The sequence below is a fragment of the Leuciscus leuciscus genome, assembly GCF_965113295.1.
Source record: "Leuciscus leuciscus genome assembly, chromosome: 19".
In the NCBI taxonomy this organism is placed as follows: Eukaryota; Metazoa; Chordata; class Actinopteri; order Cypriniformes; family Leuciscidae; genus Leuciscus; species Leuciscus leuciscus.
In genome coordinates this window covers 9,060,352-9,079,937 of record NC_138743.1, presented here as the reverse complement: position 1 = coordinate 9,079,937, position 19,586 = coordinate 9,060,352, and the positions used below count along the sequence as shown (strand labels likewise).

The 19,586-nt window shown below is 37.0% G+C and overlaps 1 protein-coding gene across 4 annotated transcripts in view; it reads left to right on the top strand.

Annotated features, from left to right (window-relative positions):
* The window catches only part of fam184ab (family with sequence similarity 184 member Ab), a 134,940-nt gene that overhangs the window by 102,992 nt on the left and 12,362 nt on the right, over positions 1–19,586 (top strand). For all 4 annotated transcript variants that reach the window (XM_082148186.1, XM_082148185.1, XM_082148188.1 and 1 more), the window contains exons 14-15: positions 7,391–7,575; positions 12,946–13,092. In XM_082148186.1, the coding sequence (XP_082004312.1) occupies positions 7,391–7,575; positions 12,946–13,092 (332 nt within the window). The remainder of the gene's footprint in view (positions 1–7,390; positions 7,576–12,945; positions 13,093–19,586) is intronic.

Below are 19,586 nucleotides of genomic sequence, written 5' to 3'. Positions count from 1 at the left end.
GGAACAAACTCTGCACTGCTGCCGTCGGGAAGGAATCTATTTTTGCTAAGCATTCACTAAGCGTTTTTAGCCACAGTGCTTCATACATCATCCAGGAATAACAAATGAGCGTACATGGAAAACACAGATGCACGTTTCTTGGGTCAAACAGTGAATATTTGTGTCTTGTGAGATTAGAATTGTTTCATGTGCATCTACAATCAAACTGTGCAGTGGTCTCAGGGACACAGTTGACTTTGTTGTGTTCATGTTTCTGTAATGCCCTCACGTACACTCAGTAACATCCCTGACATCATAAGGCTGGGGAAAAAATGCTTAACCTTCCCCCAAGACTCCTGCTGATCCCACTAGTTATGACAGCAGAGGCAGATGTGTCATGAAAGGGCCGTGAGAAACATGGGTTTATGTTTTCTAGTTGAAATCATTCAACATAAGGTGTAAACATTGCTTTGTCAGTTCTTTTAAATTATGTACTGGATGTGATTGCATCTAAATAAACTGGTTAAATGGTTTAACCAGACTATTTTATTTTATTGACTTTCAGTCACACAAAAGTATTTTATTTTATTTTTAAAAATTTTTTTTATTTTTTTATGTTTTATTTTGATGCACCAGTGAATAGCATAGATAGATAGATAGATAGATAGATAGATAGATAGATAGATAGATAGATAGATAGATAGATAGATAGATAGATAGATAGATAGATAGATAGATAGATAGATAGATAGATGGATGGATGGATAGATGGATAGATAGATAGATAGATAGATAGATAGATAGATAGATAGATAGATAGATAGATAGATAGATACCATAGCATAGATAGATAGATAGATACCATAGCATAGATAGATAGATAGATAGATAGATAGATAGATACCATAGCATAGATAGATAGATAGATGCATAGATAGATAGATAGATAGATAGATAGATAGATAGATAGATAGATAGATAGATAGATAGATAGATAGATAGATAGATAGATAGATAGATAGATAGATTGATTGATTGATTGATTGATTGATTGATTGATTGATTGATTACTGCCGTCAGACTATCTTGAGTTGTCATTGCCATATCATGGCATAAATCATTTACCTCCTTTTTTAAAGGATGTACATTTCTATTTTAAATGTTTTTTGGGGGGGTTTATGTTCAATAAGAAATGGCAAACACGTTCAGCATATTGACGGGTGTTAAAAGTTTGAAGTTGGTAACAGAGAGTCTGTGGGGGTTTTCAAGAATCACTTTGCTCATACTGCATAGCAGAAATTCTCTTCTCCCAAACACTTTCTCCATTTTTTTCTTATTGTTAATTGTTTCCCAGTGAGAGTCCAGTTTCCATGCCTGGTTTAATGAGCTGTGTAAGATTAGCTGGCCAAAACCACAATACAAAGAATTGAGTTTTACCACGATAGCGATCGGGACGGCTACTTCACACCTCATTGTCTCCTAGCAGACTCTTGTGTGTTCAGCTACTGGCTTGAGATCAGTTTTAACCCCTGACCATTAACATTCGAGTTTCATAACTCGATTCTGAAACTTACAGTGAGCACCAAGGTCATATATACCTAGTGCGTGGTGTGGGAGCTCTCATGCTTTATGGCAGCATTATAAATAGTTTTGTTCATATGCATTAAAGGTGAATAGTACAAACCTAATCGTTTCATCCGCATGGTCTTTTGGCAGCTCTGCAAGTGGCCCAACGGCTCCCAGGGGTCTGGTTCCTCTGAACGAGTGCCTGCGTTCACAAGACACAGTATTTATTAAAGCCTGTGCTGCTCAGGGCTTCTACAGCGTGAATCTCTTGGCCGATGGATAACCATTAACGCTCTCTTACACGGGTCACCACTTTTTTGACAGCGCTGATTTGCACTCAGTAATAAACATGCGTGTATGAGGAATGAGAGAAAGAGGAATCAAACGCTCCCCGGCAAGGCACTTAGGCAGACATCTCTGACTATTGATTGCTTTTGCCTGGCACAATAATGGGGCGTATTTGAATTATCTTCATTTGAGTTTTTTTTATTTGTATTATTATTTGCAATTTATTTAATTAATCAAATTCCATGTAATTCATTTGATTACAACTTTTAATTAATTGACAGTAATCAATAGTTTTTAGATTACAAGGCACTTAACATCATTTGCTCTATTAGAACTGTCATTGACTAAAAATGCACTAAAAGTAATTTTGAATAGAAGTCTGTTTCCACCTAAAGAAAGTAAAGTAATAATAAAATAAAAAGGTAAGGTTACTATGCATAACTGTCAATAATTGTCTCACAATTGCAACTTTATTTTATGTGAATTCAAATTTATATGGCATGAATTGATTTAATATCTCACAGTATGACTTTATATCTTCCAGTGTGACTTAATATTAAACAATTATTTATTGTTTATTATATTGTATATATTTATTGTTATTAATTATTAATTTTTTCTCAAAATTATGACTTTTTTTTTACCTAGAGTGACTTAATATCGCACTGTTTTGTGTATTATTCTCATAATAGTTTTTAATCTCATGAAGTGATAATAATGTTTTACAATAATGTGATATTTTTCTCTCACAATTTAACTTAATATTTCTCATAATTGAAATGTTATCTCCAAAAGTGACCTATTATCTAATTATGATATTATAACTATATAATTATATATAGTTAATATAATTGTGACTTTTTATGTTCCACAATATGAGTGTTTTAGATTGAAACAGGTTACTAGATAAAGGTGTCTCTTACATAACTCATAAATAACTCTTCTCTAATTCAATCATGTGAGTGGTTGAATAACGCTACTAACTTGCGCCACCATGAGCTCTTATCAACCAGCCCCCTCCCCCACCCCGTCTCTCTAATATGACCCGTGCTGTTCCCCCTCGGTCGAGAAGCTTTTGATCAGCATAACACTGAAATCCAGCCTCTCTCAGGGCTTTTTTGGGGGTTCTATGCCCAGGAGAGCACAACTCCACGCATCCTCCCAGACACCTGCTAATCAGCCTCCTCTCAACTGTCTGCATGCCTCTTGGCTTTGGCCAACATTAATGATGCTTATCATGCACGTTGAAGTACTCCTCCAGGGAGACATTTATAGGTGCCTCTGTCTTTGATGGAAAAGGTTAAAGATGTTAACTTCAGCCCTCGCAAATTATACCCTTTCAACTTCAGGGATAAGAGCTGAAAGAGCTCTTTCTGTACGATTGAATGAGCACTGGACTTTTAAAGCCACGTCTCTTTAGGAAAAGGTACACCTGCTGATGTCAGATGACTGTTCGTCCAGGTTTAGCTCTGTCATGACAGGTGTGACATTTTCTGAGGGTCTTTCAAGAGAGGTTTAGAGAGCTTCGAGGTAAATTTTGACCTGATGCTCTGGCCGCTGTTGAACACGGTGTTCTTCCTTGCACTCTTCAAACACTGCGATTATGTGTGTTCAAAATCTACAATCAATTATTCAGATAAAGCTGGTTTCATATGCAGTCAGATTATGCAACAATACCCTGCCTTTATCCATGCGTTTCGACCTCAGTCCAGGCAAATTTGCCATTTAAGAATAAAAGATAATCTAAATTTTAGCATTACAAAAGCAGGTTGTTACCATAATGACAAAGCATATAATTATGTAATTTACATTTTGATTTTGTTGCTTATATTAGAGCAGAATAGAGAACAGAGAAACAATATCATTGGAATCACTTTCAAAAAGATTTTTTCCAGCTGATGAACGATAAAAACATTGACAGCCAATCAGAATCCATTCTGCTCTTGGAGCTCGAGCATTTAAAGCAGCAGACGGCTAAACTGCAGCTTGTGCTCAGAATAAACAGAACTGTATCGTCCTCTGGTGTGGATGCCAGTATAGTTCTCTTTATAGTTTTTGTTCTTGGTCCTTAAGACGGAGTTTTTGGTACCCGACTGTGCAAATTTCGTTGTCAGGGCATCGATAAGGTGTCTGGATGGTTGCTACGTGGCCCAGTTGAAAAGAGTCTACCCTCAAGTCGAGTGTGAGAGAAAGTGAGAGAGAGTATCGGTCTGAGAGCATGAGCACGAGGAGAACCGGGCCGCTGTGTTCTCCAGGCGCTGCTCCTGTGGTCTGCTGGAGTCCCAGGCTTGAGTTAGTGTAAATGGAAATGTCACAGGCAGACCCCCTGACAGCTCTGCTCCAGCACATTAACGTCACACATAAAGACGGCCTGGTTTTTCCCCAACACACACCTGAGCCTCAGCACATGAGTGTTATAGTCAGGGGTGCACATAACTTTTTTGATGTGGTTCTCAAGGGAGCACATGGAGATGTTGCTTGGTACTCAAACTTTACACGGCACACTTATCCGACAAGCTGTCGCCATCACTTTCCTCCTCTCTACTCTCCTCACTAACACTATTTGTTCACAGTAGAAATTAAATATAGGTTCATCTTTGTTAAGGCTGTATTTTTTATTTTTTTATTAACATTAATGACACAGACAACAGCAGGAATATTAGGCTGCTGTCACTAAGACCGAATGCACGGACCGAATATACTGACACACATCCGGTTTCTTTCTCAACTATGACAACTGTGATCTGTTGCACCCGTATTAACAACTAATAATTAATGAACCCACTTATCATCATGATAGCCATCTTACCAGAAATGGAGAAATATCCTACTCCAGTAAGTAAACGTGTCCTTGTCCCCCAAAATGTTGGCACTCTAAAGCGCTTCCCTCCACATTTTCTGCTGTGCATCGTTTATTTTTTACCACGCATGCGCATCTGCGCACCAGTTATGCGCACCCCTGGTTATAGTTCAGAGATTGTTAGAGACTTAGCTAATACAATGACAGCAGAAAGAGCAAATGTTTGCTGTTGGTGTACAGCAGGGCTCAGTATCTTCTTTCTTTTAGGGGCCAGACTGTCCAGATCTTAACGTTCATTGTAAGACTACCTCATGAATCTGATGAGAGAATGCCAAGTATGTACAATGCACTTTTTTTGTCTGTGAATTTATGGTTATTAGACTGCTCTGAAGCATAATATCATTGCTGAGGGAGACATGGGCAGAGCGAGAGAAACAGAGCTTGGCAAAGACTCAAGAGTTTTACTATTTGGACAGATTTTCTTAGAAGTGTACGTGCTGTTTTATGCTTCATTCTCTAGATGAACCATCTGTTGTGGTTTGGAGATATCAAGAAATGCTCTTTCAGGGTATTTCACGGTCATCTGGAATGGTTGTGATATATTTGTAAGTATGTAAGTGAGTATACGTTAGAAATAATTTTTACGCCGGGGATACACACAAATGTTTACCGTTTATTACATTTTCTGCTGACATTGGCATCCTTTATCATATAATTTGGCCCCGGAAGGAAGCCCCTCTGGGCCACAGGTTTTCTTTGCCACACACACTGATACCGTTAGTAAGCTAGGCTAATTGTTGTGTGAAATGATATTTACAGACATTCAAAGTTGGATGAGCAGATTGTAATTTGATTAAGCAAGAGCCATTAACCACATTAAAGCGGAAATTGGCTCAGTTGTATTATCCAGGACGATTTCTTCTACTTCCTGTGAACGAGACATTTAAAAGTCAAAGTGTCAGTGGAGTGGAAAATTGCCTGAGACAAGCAGCATCTAATTAATCTAACCCGGGTTGTACTGGAGTCTGACGTATACGGCTGTGTCTCAACATTACAGTGTAGAGATTGCCTATGTTGCAATCTCTATGCATACAGTACACTTTGTAACATTGCTTTAAAATTGCTTAATTTAAAAAGCATTAGAGTCACAGATGTGATGTTTTGTGAAGTGATAACTATTAAATAAGTTTGATAATTTGTTATCTAACAGAACATATAGCTAGTTTTAAATGCAAATGTCTTTATCCTAAATGGATAGTTAACCCAAAAATTAAAATTTGTCATCATTTACTCACCCTTATGTGGTTCCAAACCTGTATGAGTTTTTTTTTTTTTCTGTTGAACACAAAAGAAGATATTTTAAAGAATGGAAAACCAGGAAACCAGACAGTTGACGGTAGCTATTGAGTTCCAGTATATTCTCCGTACTATGAAAGTCAATGGCTACCGTCAACTGTTTGATTACCAACATTATTTAAAATATTTTATTTTGTGTTTAACAGAAGAAATAAACTGGCACATACATGTTTGGAACAACTTGAGGGTGAGTAAATGATGACAAAATTTTACATTTTGGGTGAACTATCTCTTTACAATGGATTTTGACCCTATTTTTGGAAAGTGGTGTATATAAAGTTAGGTTCATGCATGTATGTGGAAAGTGCCTCGGTTTGTTGGTGCAATCAAAAACAATTTCTTATAATGAATGCCATATCGTGGAAAATACCTTTTTAGTATTCTGTAAAATCAGGTTGAATATATTAGTCATTTTGCTTACAGAATGTTTAGCCAATCATAACATACTGTATTTCATTTGCATATGGAAACCTTAAAGGTATAGCGGAGGATCTTTCCAAATTTTAGATAAGACCCGCCCTCTCCACTTTTTGAAAAGTTTGATTGATTCACCAGAATGATTGACAATTAGGAGGACCAATAGTATAGGTTACCCACCAGGAAGTAAAACATCCTCCGCTATACCTTTAACAGTAAGTAACAAAACACCCTGTGTTTAATTGTAAAGGTCAGAGAGAAGGCAAAAAATGGTAATGTGGAATTAAACTCACACTTTGAAAAAAACTTTACAAAATAAATAAAAAAAACTCTGAGAAATTGTCTTTTATGTATGTTTGTTTGTTTGTTTTCTTACTGTGAAATGATGAGTGCTAAGACTGGTGGTATTTTGTTATATTCAGTGTCTTATTCAAAGTCATAAATCTTCTCAGTGCTCTGAGATGTATTTCTGCAAGAGTTTGCTCACTCATTTTAAAACAGATTACTCAATTCTTACAGAGCATGTCACCAGAAACATTATATTTTTGCCATAAAAAAAAAAAAGTAACTAAATACTTAGCTGACGAAAGTTGTTTTTCAGTAACTTCAGAACTCAAGGCCCATTAGCTTCTGACATCCCTCAAGAGATGAAACTGTACTGCTAAAACCTCCATGCAATGCTGTAGATCTGCTGGTGGCTCCCATCTTTTTATTTATTCATAACAAAACTATTCATGTCTTGGATAAGGAAGGAGAAACAGAGAGAGGTGCCATCAATATTAGATCCCCACATAGTCTCAAGTGCAAAGTGAAAATAGCATCCGCGGGAACCGCATGTGTGTCTGAATTCAGATGTTTCTGGAAGAGCCTTCACCACAGATGAGGCCTTCACACAATCCACACTCTTACATAACATAACACATCATGGCATTCTCAGCGCTTTTATCGTGGCCTCGGTTGACCTTGAATGCTCGTGTTTTTCAGGAACGAGAGCTACTGAGTCGCATCTCAGATCTGCAGGATGAGGTCAGTCGCAGGAAGAAGCACATTGCGGATCTGGACCACGAGATCCACACCCTGAACGAGAACATCAGCACTTTGACCAAGGAGCTGGAACTCAAGGGCAAAGAGGTTTTGAAGATCCGTAGCGAGGCCAATCAGCAGATCAGGTGAGTCTTTGATTAGGGATGAGTACACAGGGCCGCGGGAAGTGGGGGTGCTGGGGGTGCTGCAGCACCCCCTGTTTTCACAGAATTGTAAATGCAACGCATATGTTTGTTCATTAAAATGTAAACATTTTTAGCATTTAGTCATTTATTTGTATTAAACACTTTAAGTGGGCTATTTAAAAATTGTTATTTATATGTTAAATTATCTTTTTAAAACATAAGCGCAGAGTGTTAATATTGTGTATGTGTGTGTGTGTCGAAAGAATTTGTCCGCAGCTGCTCAAAAAAAACAAAAAACGTCAAAAACCCCACTGTCAGTGTTTTGTAAGGAAAAGGCAAATATGTAAAATATAGCAGGATACATTTTAATTGTTTACTAATAAAACAGTTATTTTTTATGTCAGTGTCGGCTAGACAGATGAAGTTGACGACTCGCGATCTTCGCAGCGCCAGAGAGAAATGCACATTTCATACGAATTACATAAGCAGCGCAGTCTGTTTTCTTTCGTTTTGAATTGTTCTGCTTAAAAGTAGACATTTCAAGCTATCTATATGTCTCAGGTCTGTGAGGCAATAGGCTACCTTATAGGCCTACGCTGAGTTTCATTTATGAGACGAGCTCCAGGTTCGCCAGCGCCTCCGTATCCTGATTATTTATTTTCTAATAGCCTATATTTAGGCTACTTCTTATTAAATCCAGACAATTTGTTGATGAAACATCGATTAAAATTAAGATACAATTAATACAAAACGAAATTAAATTTAAAGACAGGCTTTGTGCTTTCAGTTTGAGGTCTCTGTGAAAGTTTTAAAACATTATTTTAGTGCCGCTTTGAGCGCTCACGTCCCTAAAGGAGAACTGTCTGTAACATTTTTTTTTTTTTTTTTTGTGAAATAAATTTCTAAAAAAATGCGACTTAGTCCAGTGCGATTTAGGCTATAGATGTTTTTTTCTTCCCCGTGGCGCATTTTGTGACTGATATGCGACTCCGGAGCAATAAAATAAAAGGGACTCCGGAATAAAAGCAGAATCAATAAAGTCAAAAATGTGATGTGCAGTCAGGTTTGAGTGTGTGCGCGTTTTTTGAGGAACCCCCCCCCCCAAAAAAAAAAAAAAATCAGCACCCCCAACCTAAAACCTCTTCCCGCGGCCCTGTGAGTACATTTCACCTCACGTCTCTATGCATGGGGTCGTCCTTCACTCTTAAAGTCCCCCTGTAGTCAATCATTTTATCCCTTAAAACTCATCTTTGGTCACCAAAATGACTTGGAAAAAAAATATTCATGCCTTAAAATAGCTTGAATGTAACTCTACACCCTTGCCTCATTTAGTATACGCGTTTCCATGAATATGCAAATGAGCCCCGCCTCCACTCACTCACACCAGCTCAAAGATCCACTCGTTTACGATCACACGTTGACCTGATTGGTTACTTGGTAGTTTGTGACAGAGATGTTCACAAGTCTTTCATCTGGAGTCTGAGTCAAGTCTGGAGTCTTTTGTCACGAGTCCAAGTCGAGTCTCGAGTCATTTCAGGCCTTACAAAAAAAATATTTTCTCAAACTCAAAATCCTATTATTTGCATTATATAGACAAAATATAAGATCTTTTCATTATCTGTTTTGTTTGTAATAAAGGTCTTAAGATTTAAGGGATAATGTAAATCCAGCTTGTTACTTTATAATCCATTACAATGTATAAAACAATCATCCTGGCAACAAGACAAGTAGGCTAGTTTTTTTCAATACAATCGCTAAGTGGACACAAGATGGCGCCAGTCGCGGTTTGTTATACAGTAGTTTGTTATACACCGGCGTTATTATTGACGACAGTCATTATCTGAAAATATCAAACCTCGGAAAGTTTATGTCAATAGAAAACTGTACGCATGCTGATTGCGATATGTTAAGATATGCGCTTAAAGTAATAAATGGATTAACATCCTTCTCTCTCCTCTCTCTCATAGACATACACATTAAGAGAGAGAAAAGCTGCATATACTTCGAACCAATAAAAGTAAAACATAGTGCTATAGGTTTAAAGGCTAGATTTTATTTGTTAATGTTTAACAGGTTTACAATCCAAAGGAGCCATGCAGATACACCATAGTATAATGTGACTAACCTTTGTGGATGCGATTTTTCATAAAATTTGATGTTGTCATTAAAGGTTCTTTAATTGTTTTCCCACATTCTTTGCATCTAGCCAATTTGACATGCTGATAAACCCAAATGAAAGAACATTTGGCACGGTTTCTCCCGTCATGTTTCATGGGACATTAGTTATGACATTTCGGAGTTTACGCGCAATATACGGACATACGTAATCAAATTCTATGACAAAGGTCCGAAGTCCGAACTACCGCGACACGTAGGGAAATATATGTGACGCAGATATTATAAAGCCATTCAAATAAAACACACACATTTTTTTTTTTATTATATCAGTAGTTAAGGATTAAAGACGTTTTTAAAATATTCACGAGTATTTTGGTCGAGTCCGAGTCAAGTCTGAAGTCTATTAAAATGTGACTCGAGTGCGACTTGAGTCCGAGTCTCTAACTCGAGTGCTCATCTCTGGTTTGTGACGTCAGAAACACCAGCGGTTTCAAACCGTGTATTTGAGACTGTCTTTGGTTCAGTTTTAAGGAGAAAATACTCAGCAATGGTGTTGACTTCTGAATTTGCACATGGTTTGTCTTAAAGCATATTAAAAACACCACATAGACATATAAACAACATTAAAAACTTGATTTTCACCACAGGGTCTTTAAAAATAAAGGTTCTTTATTGGCATCTAAGGTTCCATGAAGAACCATTAATATTAATGGAGCCTTTCCGTTCCACTAAAGGTTCTTTATAGTGGGGAAAAAAATTCTTTAGATTGCTAAAATGGTTCTTTTTAAGAACTGTTCTCTGAAAGGTTCTTTAGGTAACCAAAAAATGGTTATTCTATGGCATTGCTGCAAAATAAATAAATAAACAAATAAATAAATAAATGTGGAACCTTTATTTTTAAGAGTGGAGACCATTGGCAATCTTTAAACAACTAATGTTACATTCTCCTTTGGTTGTATGTGACAAGAGTCATTGGTGATGATGAAAGAGAGGGAAATTCTTTTCTTTTTTTCAGCCAGAATGAAAGAAAAAAAGCACACCAGGCTCTCGACTAGAAAGTCAGGATTTGTCTGTCATTTTACTCACAGTTCTTTTGTTGTTGTCAGGCTCTTTTTGATGGTATTTAGTCTTTTGTAGTTGTTTAAAAAGAAAAAAACACAGATTTTTAAAAAGAGAAATCAAGTGGATTAGAAAACCTGAACTCATCACAGCCATTTTTATTCAAGGGGTGATACTAAAATTTCACTCTTTTGTTAATAAGTAAAAAAGGCATTTCATTATACATAGCAGCTGTTTTGAGATGATGTTATTGTTTAGTAACTCACATCATAATGCAAGACGGGGTGCTGATCTCATTTCACTTTTAATTTATGTAACACTGACATATCCAGGTCCTGAGATAAAAGAGGCAAATAAATTGCAGCGCCGTTTCCCAGAGGCGTATCATTTACCGACAGGAGATCCTGCTTTATTGCTCTTTATGTGAAGCCATCAGAGTGTGTGACTGTATTGTAGAGAATGTGTTTTGGAAAAAGTTCTATAGCAAAGAAATTGCAATATGGAAAATGAGCATGTCCTAAATACAAATAAATATGTATGTAGCAGGAAGTGTGTTGTCTTTTGAAAATGGCTGCTGCTTTCACAATGCTTTGTAAATGTTATTTACTCAGACTGAACATTTGTATCAGAGAAATAAACTCTGAGCTGGATGAAAGTTTAATATAACAGAGGAATCAAAGGAATTGATCCGTGTGCTTATAAATCACAACCGTGACTGTGCACGTTTTCAGCGGCCTTGCTTCCAGTTTTCTTTAATAAAGAGCTCGCTTGAATCAGACCGACCAGCTCTGAGATGAACGACAATATTACAACCTTTGATTTAAAGGGGGAAAAATATTTGAAAATCGGATAAAAGACAGTTTACTTTATCTTTTGAGGGAATGAATTACACTGCAAAATATATTTTCTCAAACAAGTCCTCCAAACAGTTTTAAACATCCTTTAAAAACACTTCTGTCTAAGACAAGAATATATATTAAATTAAGTTTATTTTTCTTCCCACTGGCAAAAAAAGAACAAATATGAATGGGTTATGAAAAATAAAAGCAATTTAAGATATGTTCTCCTAAAAGAAGTCTTAATATCTTTATATAAATTGTTATATACAGCACAGTATTAATACTTGTATTCATCAAGGATGCATTAAATTGATCAAAAGTGACAGTAAAGACGTTTATAATGTTACAGAATATTTCTGTTAATGCTGTTGTTTTTGTACTCATCAATTGATTAATTAATTCATCAGAATTCTAAAAAAGAAAATCACGGTATCACGGTTTCCCCAAAAACATTATAAGCAACACTCATAATAATAAGAAATATCTCTTAAAGCACCAAATCAGTATATTAGAATTATTTGCAATATAACTGTTTTACTGTATTTTTGATCAAATAAATACAGTCTTGGTGAGCTTAAAGGGATAGTTCACCCAAAAATGAAAATTCTGTCATAATTTACTCACCCTCAAGTTGTTTCAAACCTGTATGAATTTCTTTTTTCTGCTGAACACAAAAGAAGATATTTTGAAAAATGTCGGTAACTAAACAGTTGCTAGACCCCAATGACTTCCATAGTAGGAAAAAAAAAATACCATGGAAGTCAATTCATACTATTCATACAGGTTTGAAACAACTTGAGGGTGAGTAAATGATGACAGAATTTTCATTTTTGGGTGAACTATCCCTTTAAGAGACTTATGTCAAGAGGCAAATGTCATTTGTATTTAACAGTAAATGTGTCTTGTTTTATGGATCTTTAGATATGTTACGGGAAACCAAGACGCAAATATAGAATTATAGATTAAGAAAAGTTTTGTTTGTTGTTTTTTTTATCATGTAGTCATACAATAAACTATTATGAATCTGAATCTAGTCTGCAACAATGGTACAAATTCAAAGTATGTATTTTAGACTTCTAATCAGTGACAATCAAATGTATTTAATTAAAAATATAATGTATTGTTGTCTTTACTAGTTTTCATAATGAGACTCTTTAAGACAAAGACTCTTTTTTTTATCTCAAATCTCTGTGGAGAAAATGATTGAGACTTTTACTTCCAAAACCTTCCTGTTGTGCTTTATTGTGCATAAAAGTTCTGTAATTCAGGCCTGCAGCTGCAACGCTGTGGGGTTAGAGTGAGTTTTGCAGGATCATTGAGAGTGTGTCATGTGTGTATATGTGTGTGTTCTCAGAGCTCATGAGCAGGACCTGTGTAAGAAACATGAGCGGGAGATGGCCGAGCTGAACGCTCTCCACCACAGAGAAACACAGAACATGCTGTCGGACTTCAACAAGGCCCAGGAACTGCTGAAGGACAAGATCCAAGCCCTGCAGATCCTGTGAGTGGATGTTTGTATGTAATATACAGCATGGGCCATATCTTACACCCGGCGCAATACAGCGGCAAGCGCGATGCAAGTGTTTTTTGCTAGTTTCAGCCCGACGCAGTTATCATTTTCACGTCCTGCGCCACGTTGTTTAAATAGCAAATGCATTTGTGCGCCCATGGGCGTGCTGGTCTGAAAACGAGGTGTGTTCTGGCGCATTGTTGGCGTGTTGCTATTTTAAGGCAACAGAAATAGACTGCGTCATTGACCAACTGAAACCTGGTCTAAAGTCAATGGTACAATCTTTTTTTTTTTTTTTAGAGCGCGTTAGTAATGTGCACCTATAGGCGAGTCCACAACGCGCGTACATTCTGCTTATTAAACACACAGGCATACACAGTAGCACACAAACATGCCAAATATTAAAATGAAAAGGATTACAATGTAAAAGATTATTATTGTGTACATAAAGATATGGTGGAATCCGGCGTGTCCCGTAGATGGTCTGCTTGCGCACTTTTACCTCGCGCACGAGCAGATCCGTTTGCGCTCTGGAGACGGCTTCGGTCTTTCCACTATCAAATTCCGTCATGTAAATAGCGAATCCGCCATGGCGCGAGTGCAACTGGCATTTAAAGGGAATGGGAGATGAGACTCTGATTGGTTTAACGCACGTAAATCCCAAAACACACCCATTACTGATTAAGAGAATCGGGATAACCCTTTAGACCACGACCATTTTACCCATCGTTAAACTAGCAAAAGTGGATTCGGACACGCACTGAGTGAACTTGTGCACTGCGCTTTAGACCATGCGCTTAGATCCTTAAAATAGTGCCCCATGTGTATTTTGGGGGATGGAAGTTCTGTAACCTCTGTTTTGACTGGTTGTTTGGTGACAGATTCTATGAAACAGCTAAAATGCCAACTAAAGGACACCAGACTATGATGTGGACTCAAAGAGAAGATTAGGACAGTGTTTCTGAAGAGATGCTGGAAGGGAGTAAGACAAGATATCTCGAAATATATCTAGCGAGAACGGAGAGCAGAACAGATGACGCTGTCAAGATAGTTCAGATAAGACAAGCAAATGCCTTTAGCCACAAAACATGCTTGTTAAAACAAGTTTTATGTTGTGATCTGAGAAGGGTCACAGTGCATATGTCCACACTCTTAAAAAATAAAGGTTCCAAAGGGACGTTTTTGCAGCGATATCATAAAAGAATAATTTTTGGTTCCCCAAAGAACCATTCAGTGATCAGGTCTTAAAGGAACAGTATATAAGTTTTGCCGCTAGAGGTCGCTCATTCAAAACAATAACAAAGATGTAGCTTGATGAATCATGGGAGTTGTTGTCTTCACCTCCACAGCCAATGGAAAGCAATCTGACTGGCAGAAATAATGTTCATTAATGAGCTTGTTTTTCAAGTTTAATTAACGTGTCTATGGTATGAAGCAGGCAGGGCAGAGAGCCTGGGACATTTTACATTGCTGTTTTTATTATGCTTATTATGTGTATGTTTATTTTATAGCCTCAAGTGCTGAATTACTACCCATACTGGTCAGTTTATTTGACGAATTGAAATTGTGGGGTAACACAGCAGTGTTTTACTTGGTCGAAACAATCACACTAACGTTACTCTGTGCGTTCCTCGGTGGCTGGGATTGCACACCGCAGTACGCTAGATCGATATCAGAATATCATAATAATAAAAGCTGTATGGCTTGTGTTGCTAAATGGCATGCAGTTAATTCTGTATTACTGTTACTACAAATAAAGCAAATGTTAGCCGCTTGACAAAATAGCATGGTAAAAAACCTTACTCGCAGTAAATCTAGAAAACAAAAGATTCAAACAATAAGACTAACCTGATCAAGGTGTCCAAACACTTGCTCACCTGTCTAATAAAACACATAATATATTAAAGCGTCTTTTGGTGTTTCCATGGTTTCTACGGAAGTAAAAGCGGAAATCGAGGGTGACGCGGATATGACGTCATTTACAGGTGACGCAATGACACAGGCTGTCACACTGGTTAAAAAATAGCTGATTTTTCATATTGGACACATTTGGGATAATGTAAGTACACAAGTCATCAAAATATACATTGTTCTCTTGGTTTTTGGATATTTCAATAAAAAAAATCTTACATATTTTGCCTTTTAAAATAGCTTTTTTTTTTTTTTTTTGTGTGAAGAACATTTTAAAGAACTTATAAAGAGCCCTTTGTGCAGTGGAAAGAATCCATAGATGTTAAAGGTTATTCATGGAAACTCAAATTGTCAGTATCTGTGTATCATTTGATGAATTATTGCCACTCTGATTCCATTGTTTGCACTAAGAATGACAGTGATATCAGATACAGAGTTGAAATGATAAAAACGATGTTATGAATTTGAGTCTCAAAGACAACCGTATATGAACAGTAGGTGTATATGGATGTCTTTGAGACTCAAATTCATAACATTGTTTTGTATTTTGTATGGTGTAGGGCCTTTCCATGTCATTAAACACATTTCCAGAATCTAAATTATTCATTATAATTCGGAATTGATAACACTGAGCGCATTCAGGTAGTCAGATGAACTATTTTTACCACAAGGCAAGCTGTTTAATAGCTGGATTTGTTGGTGCTCTTGTCTTGTTCAAGTACACCTAAATTAGGTCAACTCTGACAACAATATCTACAGTCAAAGAGTTCTCCTACAACCCTGCCAACTTTCTATATTTATACACACACAGAGAATACCTAAGTTGGCAGGGTTGTAGGAGAACTCTTTGACTGTAGATATTGTTGTCAGAGTTGATCTGACATTTTGATCATTGTCAAAGTAGAAGAGAAACATAGATTAGAATTCAACAAAGACAACATTCCTCATGCAAAATATCTGAGGAAGTGTTTTTAATTGATAATTCATGTTTGTCAGACAAAGGCTATGAAGGACTGATCTTAAAGAAATAGTTCACCCAAAAAGGAAGATTCTATCATTTATTAATTTCCCTATTTGCTGCTTTTTTTATTTGAATGCAGACAGATGCTGTCAAGCGCCATAACACCATAAAAGTTGTCCAGATGAGCTGTATTCCAGAAATTCTGAAATCATATGTGAGATTTAAACAAATTTAAGCCATTATTAAATGCCAAATGTCGTTAGTTGGCATCAGTCTATTTGGTTTCTGACCCTGATGTACCAAGTTAGAATATGTTGAAGCACAAATTAGTAAATTTCAGTCTGATCTTCAGAATCAAAATTGTTCAAATCTTTATGATTCCCATCTCTAGTGGTATTGAATCCTCTTAGCGATTCTTTTGGTACTTAATAAATGGTACATTTGTTCAGAAATGAACATGTCCTAAATAAAAATAATAGAAAGAAGAACAAAGAAAATGGCTGCTGCTTTCACAGTGCTTTGTAAATGTTATTTACTCAGACTGAACATTTGTATCAGAGAAAGGAAATAAACTCGGAGCTGGATGAAAGTTGAATGTAACAGAGGAATCAGAGGAAGGAATCCGTGTGCTAATAAATCACAACTCTTTTTCAGCGGCCTTGCTTCCATTTTTCTTATTCATTTTGTTCATAAAGATTTCAAGAAATTCTTTAATAAAGAGCTCTAAGCCTTGAATCAAACCAACCAGCTCTGAGATGAATGACAATATTACAAACTTTGATTTAAAGGGGGAACAATATTTGAAAATCGGATAAAAGACAGTAACTTTATTTTTTGAGGGATTTACTTGCACTGCAAAATATATTTTTTCAAACTATTCCTCAAAACTGTTTTGAACATCTCAAAAAAAAAAAAAAAAAAAAACATTTAATAGGCAAATAGTTTATTATGATATAGTGAGATTCATGTCTAAAACCAGAAGAAAAATGTATGAATGACTACTACACTGGTGGATGAATATTTATAGCTATCAGATGACTTTAGAAGACTTGGATATATTTTGCACAGATCATTTGGACTACTTTTATGCTATTTTAATGGTTTATTTTTGTCTCTCTCTCTCTCTCTCTTTTGTCATTTTTGCCGTTCACTTGCATTGTGTACAAAAGATCTCCTGGTGGGTTCCTTAAAAGAAAATCACTCATACAGGTTTTCTGATGACATGACTGAGTAAAGGATTTTAAGGTGAACTATTCCTTTAAATGATGTTTTGAACATTTGCCTGGTGAAAGTATTTTTAGTGTGAGAAGCAGTCAATCTGTGACTGAACAGAATGGGGTCTCGTGTGAAGCAGTCAGAACTTGTATCTCTCAGCGTTTCCTAAGCTTGCCATCTCCAGGTGTCCCTGAAGAGCAGAGATACACTGCCAGCTAATTAAACATAACCTGTTTAAATGACAGTCCTGTCCTCTGTGCAATTAATTATTATGACAGCTGAGTTTCCCCCAAACCGAGTCCTCTAACTAGTTTTAAATTTCAACCTATTTAAGCCTCATGAATATTGAATGTGTGCAGTGATCCTCATGTGCGGCGCATGGGCTTCACTACTCTAACCGCTCGAGTGCACTCTGCAGGCTGCATGCACTGGGCTTTGCTGCTCTCATTTTAAATGGAAAAATAGATAACTTTATTTACTCAGAAAGGCCCATTCAGTGAACTGCTATTATGAGTCCGTATACAGTAAATATATAGTTTTAATTTTATGAAGTTTTAGTTATTTAGTTATTTATTGATAAGCAGATAGATACCCTAGTGAAAAAAAAAAAACGATACCAATTTGTATTTATATCGCTTGTTGAGACTTACTGATATAAATATAATTAAACTTTATTTGGCATACTTCTTTATGCACATTTCTTAATATTAACCCTAAGATAGATAGACAGACAGATGATGGACAGATGGATAGACTGATGGATGGATGATATACAGATAGACGGATGGATGGAAGGATTGATATACACTCACCTAAAGGATTATTAGGAACACCATACTAATACTGTGTTTGACCCCCTTTCGCCTTCAGAACTGCCTTAATTCTACGTGGCATTGATTCAACAAGGTGCTGAAAGCATTCTTTAGAAATGTTGGCCCATATTGATAGGATAGCATCTTGCAGTTGATGGAGATTTGTGGGATGCACATCCAGGGCACGAAGCTCCCGTTCCACCACATCCCAAAGATGCTCTATTGGGTTGAGATCTGGTGACTGTGGGGGCCATTTTAGTACAGTGAACTCATTGTCATGTTCAAGAAACTAATTTGAAATGATTCGAGCTTTGTGACATGGTGCATTATCCTGCTGGAAGTAGCCATCAGAGGATGGGTACATGGTGGTCATAAAGGGATGGACATGGTCAGAAACAATGCTCAGGTAGGCCGTGGCATTCAAACGATGCCCAATTGGTACTAAGGGGCCTAAAGTGTGCCAAGAAAACATCCCCCACACCATTACACCACCACCACCAGCCTGCACAGTGGTAACAAGGCATGATGGATCCATGTTCTCATTCTGTTTACGCCAAATTCTGACTCTACCATCTGAATGTCTCAATGATGAGTGATGAGTGGTACCCGGTGGGGTTTTCTGCTGTTGTAGCCCATCCGCCTCAAGGTTGTGCGTGGTGTGGCTTCACAAATGCTTTGCTGCATACCTCGGTTGTAACGAGTGGTTATTTCAGTCAAAGTTGCTCTTCTATCAGCTTGAATCAGTCGGCCCATTCTCCTCTGACCTCTAGCATCAACAAGGCATTTTCGCCCACAGGACTGCCGCATACTGGATGTTTTTCCCTTTTCACACCATTCTTTGTAAACCCTAGAAATGGTTGTGCATGAAAATCCCAGTAACTGAGCAGATTGTGAAATACTCAGACCGGCCCGTCTGGCACCAACAACCATGCCATGCTCAAAATTGCTTAAATCACCTTTCTTTCCCATTCTGACATTCAGTTTGGAGTTCAGGAGATTGTCTTGACCAGTACCACACCCCTAAATGCATTGAAGCAACTGCCATGTGATTGGTTGATTAGATAATTGCATTAATGAGAAATTGAACAGGTGTTCCTAATAATCCTTTAGGTGAGTGTATAGATAGACGAACGGATAGATAGGATGGATGGATGGACAGATGGATTGACTGATGGATGGATATACAGATAGATGGAAGGATGGATATAGATAGATAGAATGGATAGATGGATAGGGTGGATGTATGGATGGATAGACTGATGGACTGATTTGTAAAGTTGTAAAGTCGTAAAGTCATCATTACAAGTAGTTGTAAAGTCCTTAGGGAAGGTTTCATATGAAAACAGCCATCAATATTAACACTGTATACCTCTGGGAAGAGTCACATTGCATGCTCATTAAAGATTCAGCAAACATTTTGAAACATCCAAAGATGCAGAAACACGGAGATATTGATTCTCAACGACACTTATAATCAAAGAATTACGGATGAAAGAATGATTGAGTGACGGGTATTAAAAAGTTCTGATGATTTTAACTATCAAGCTGATCCAATGAGAAGTAGAGAAAATGAAGTGTAGATGCCA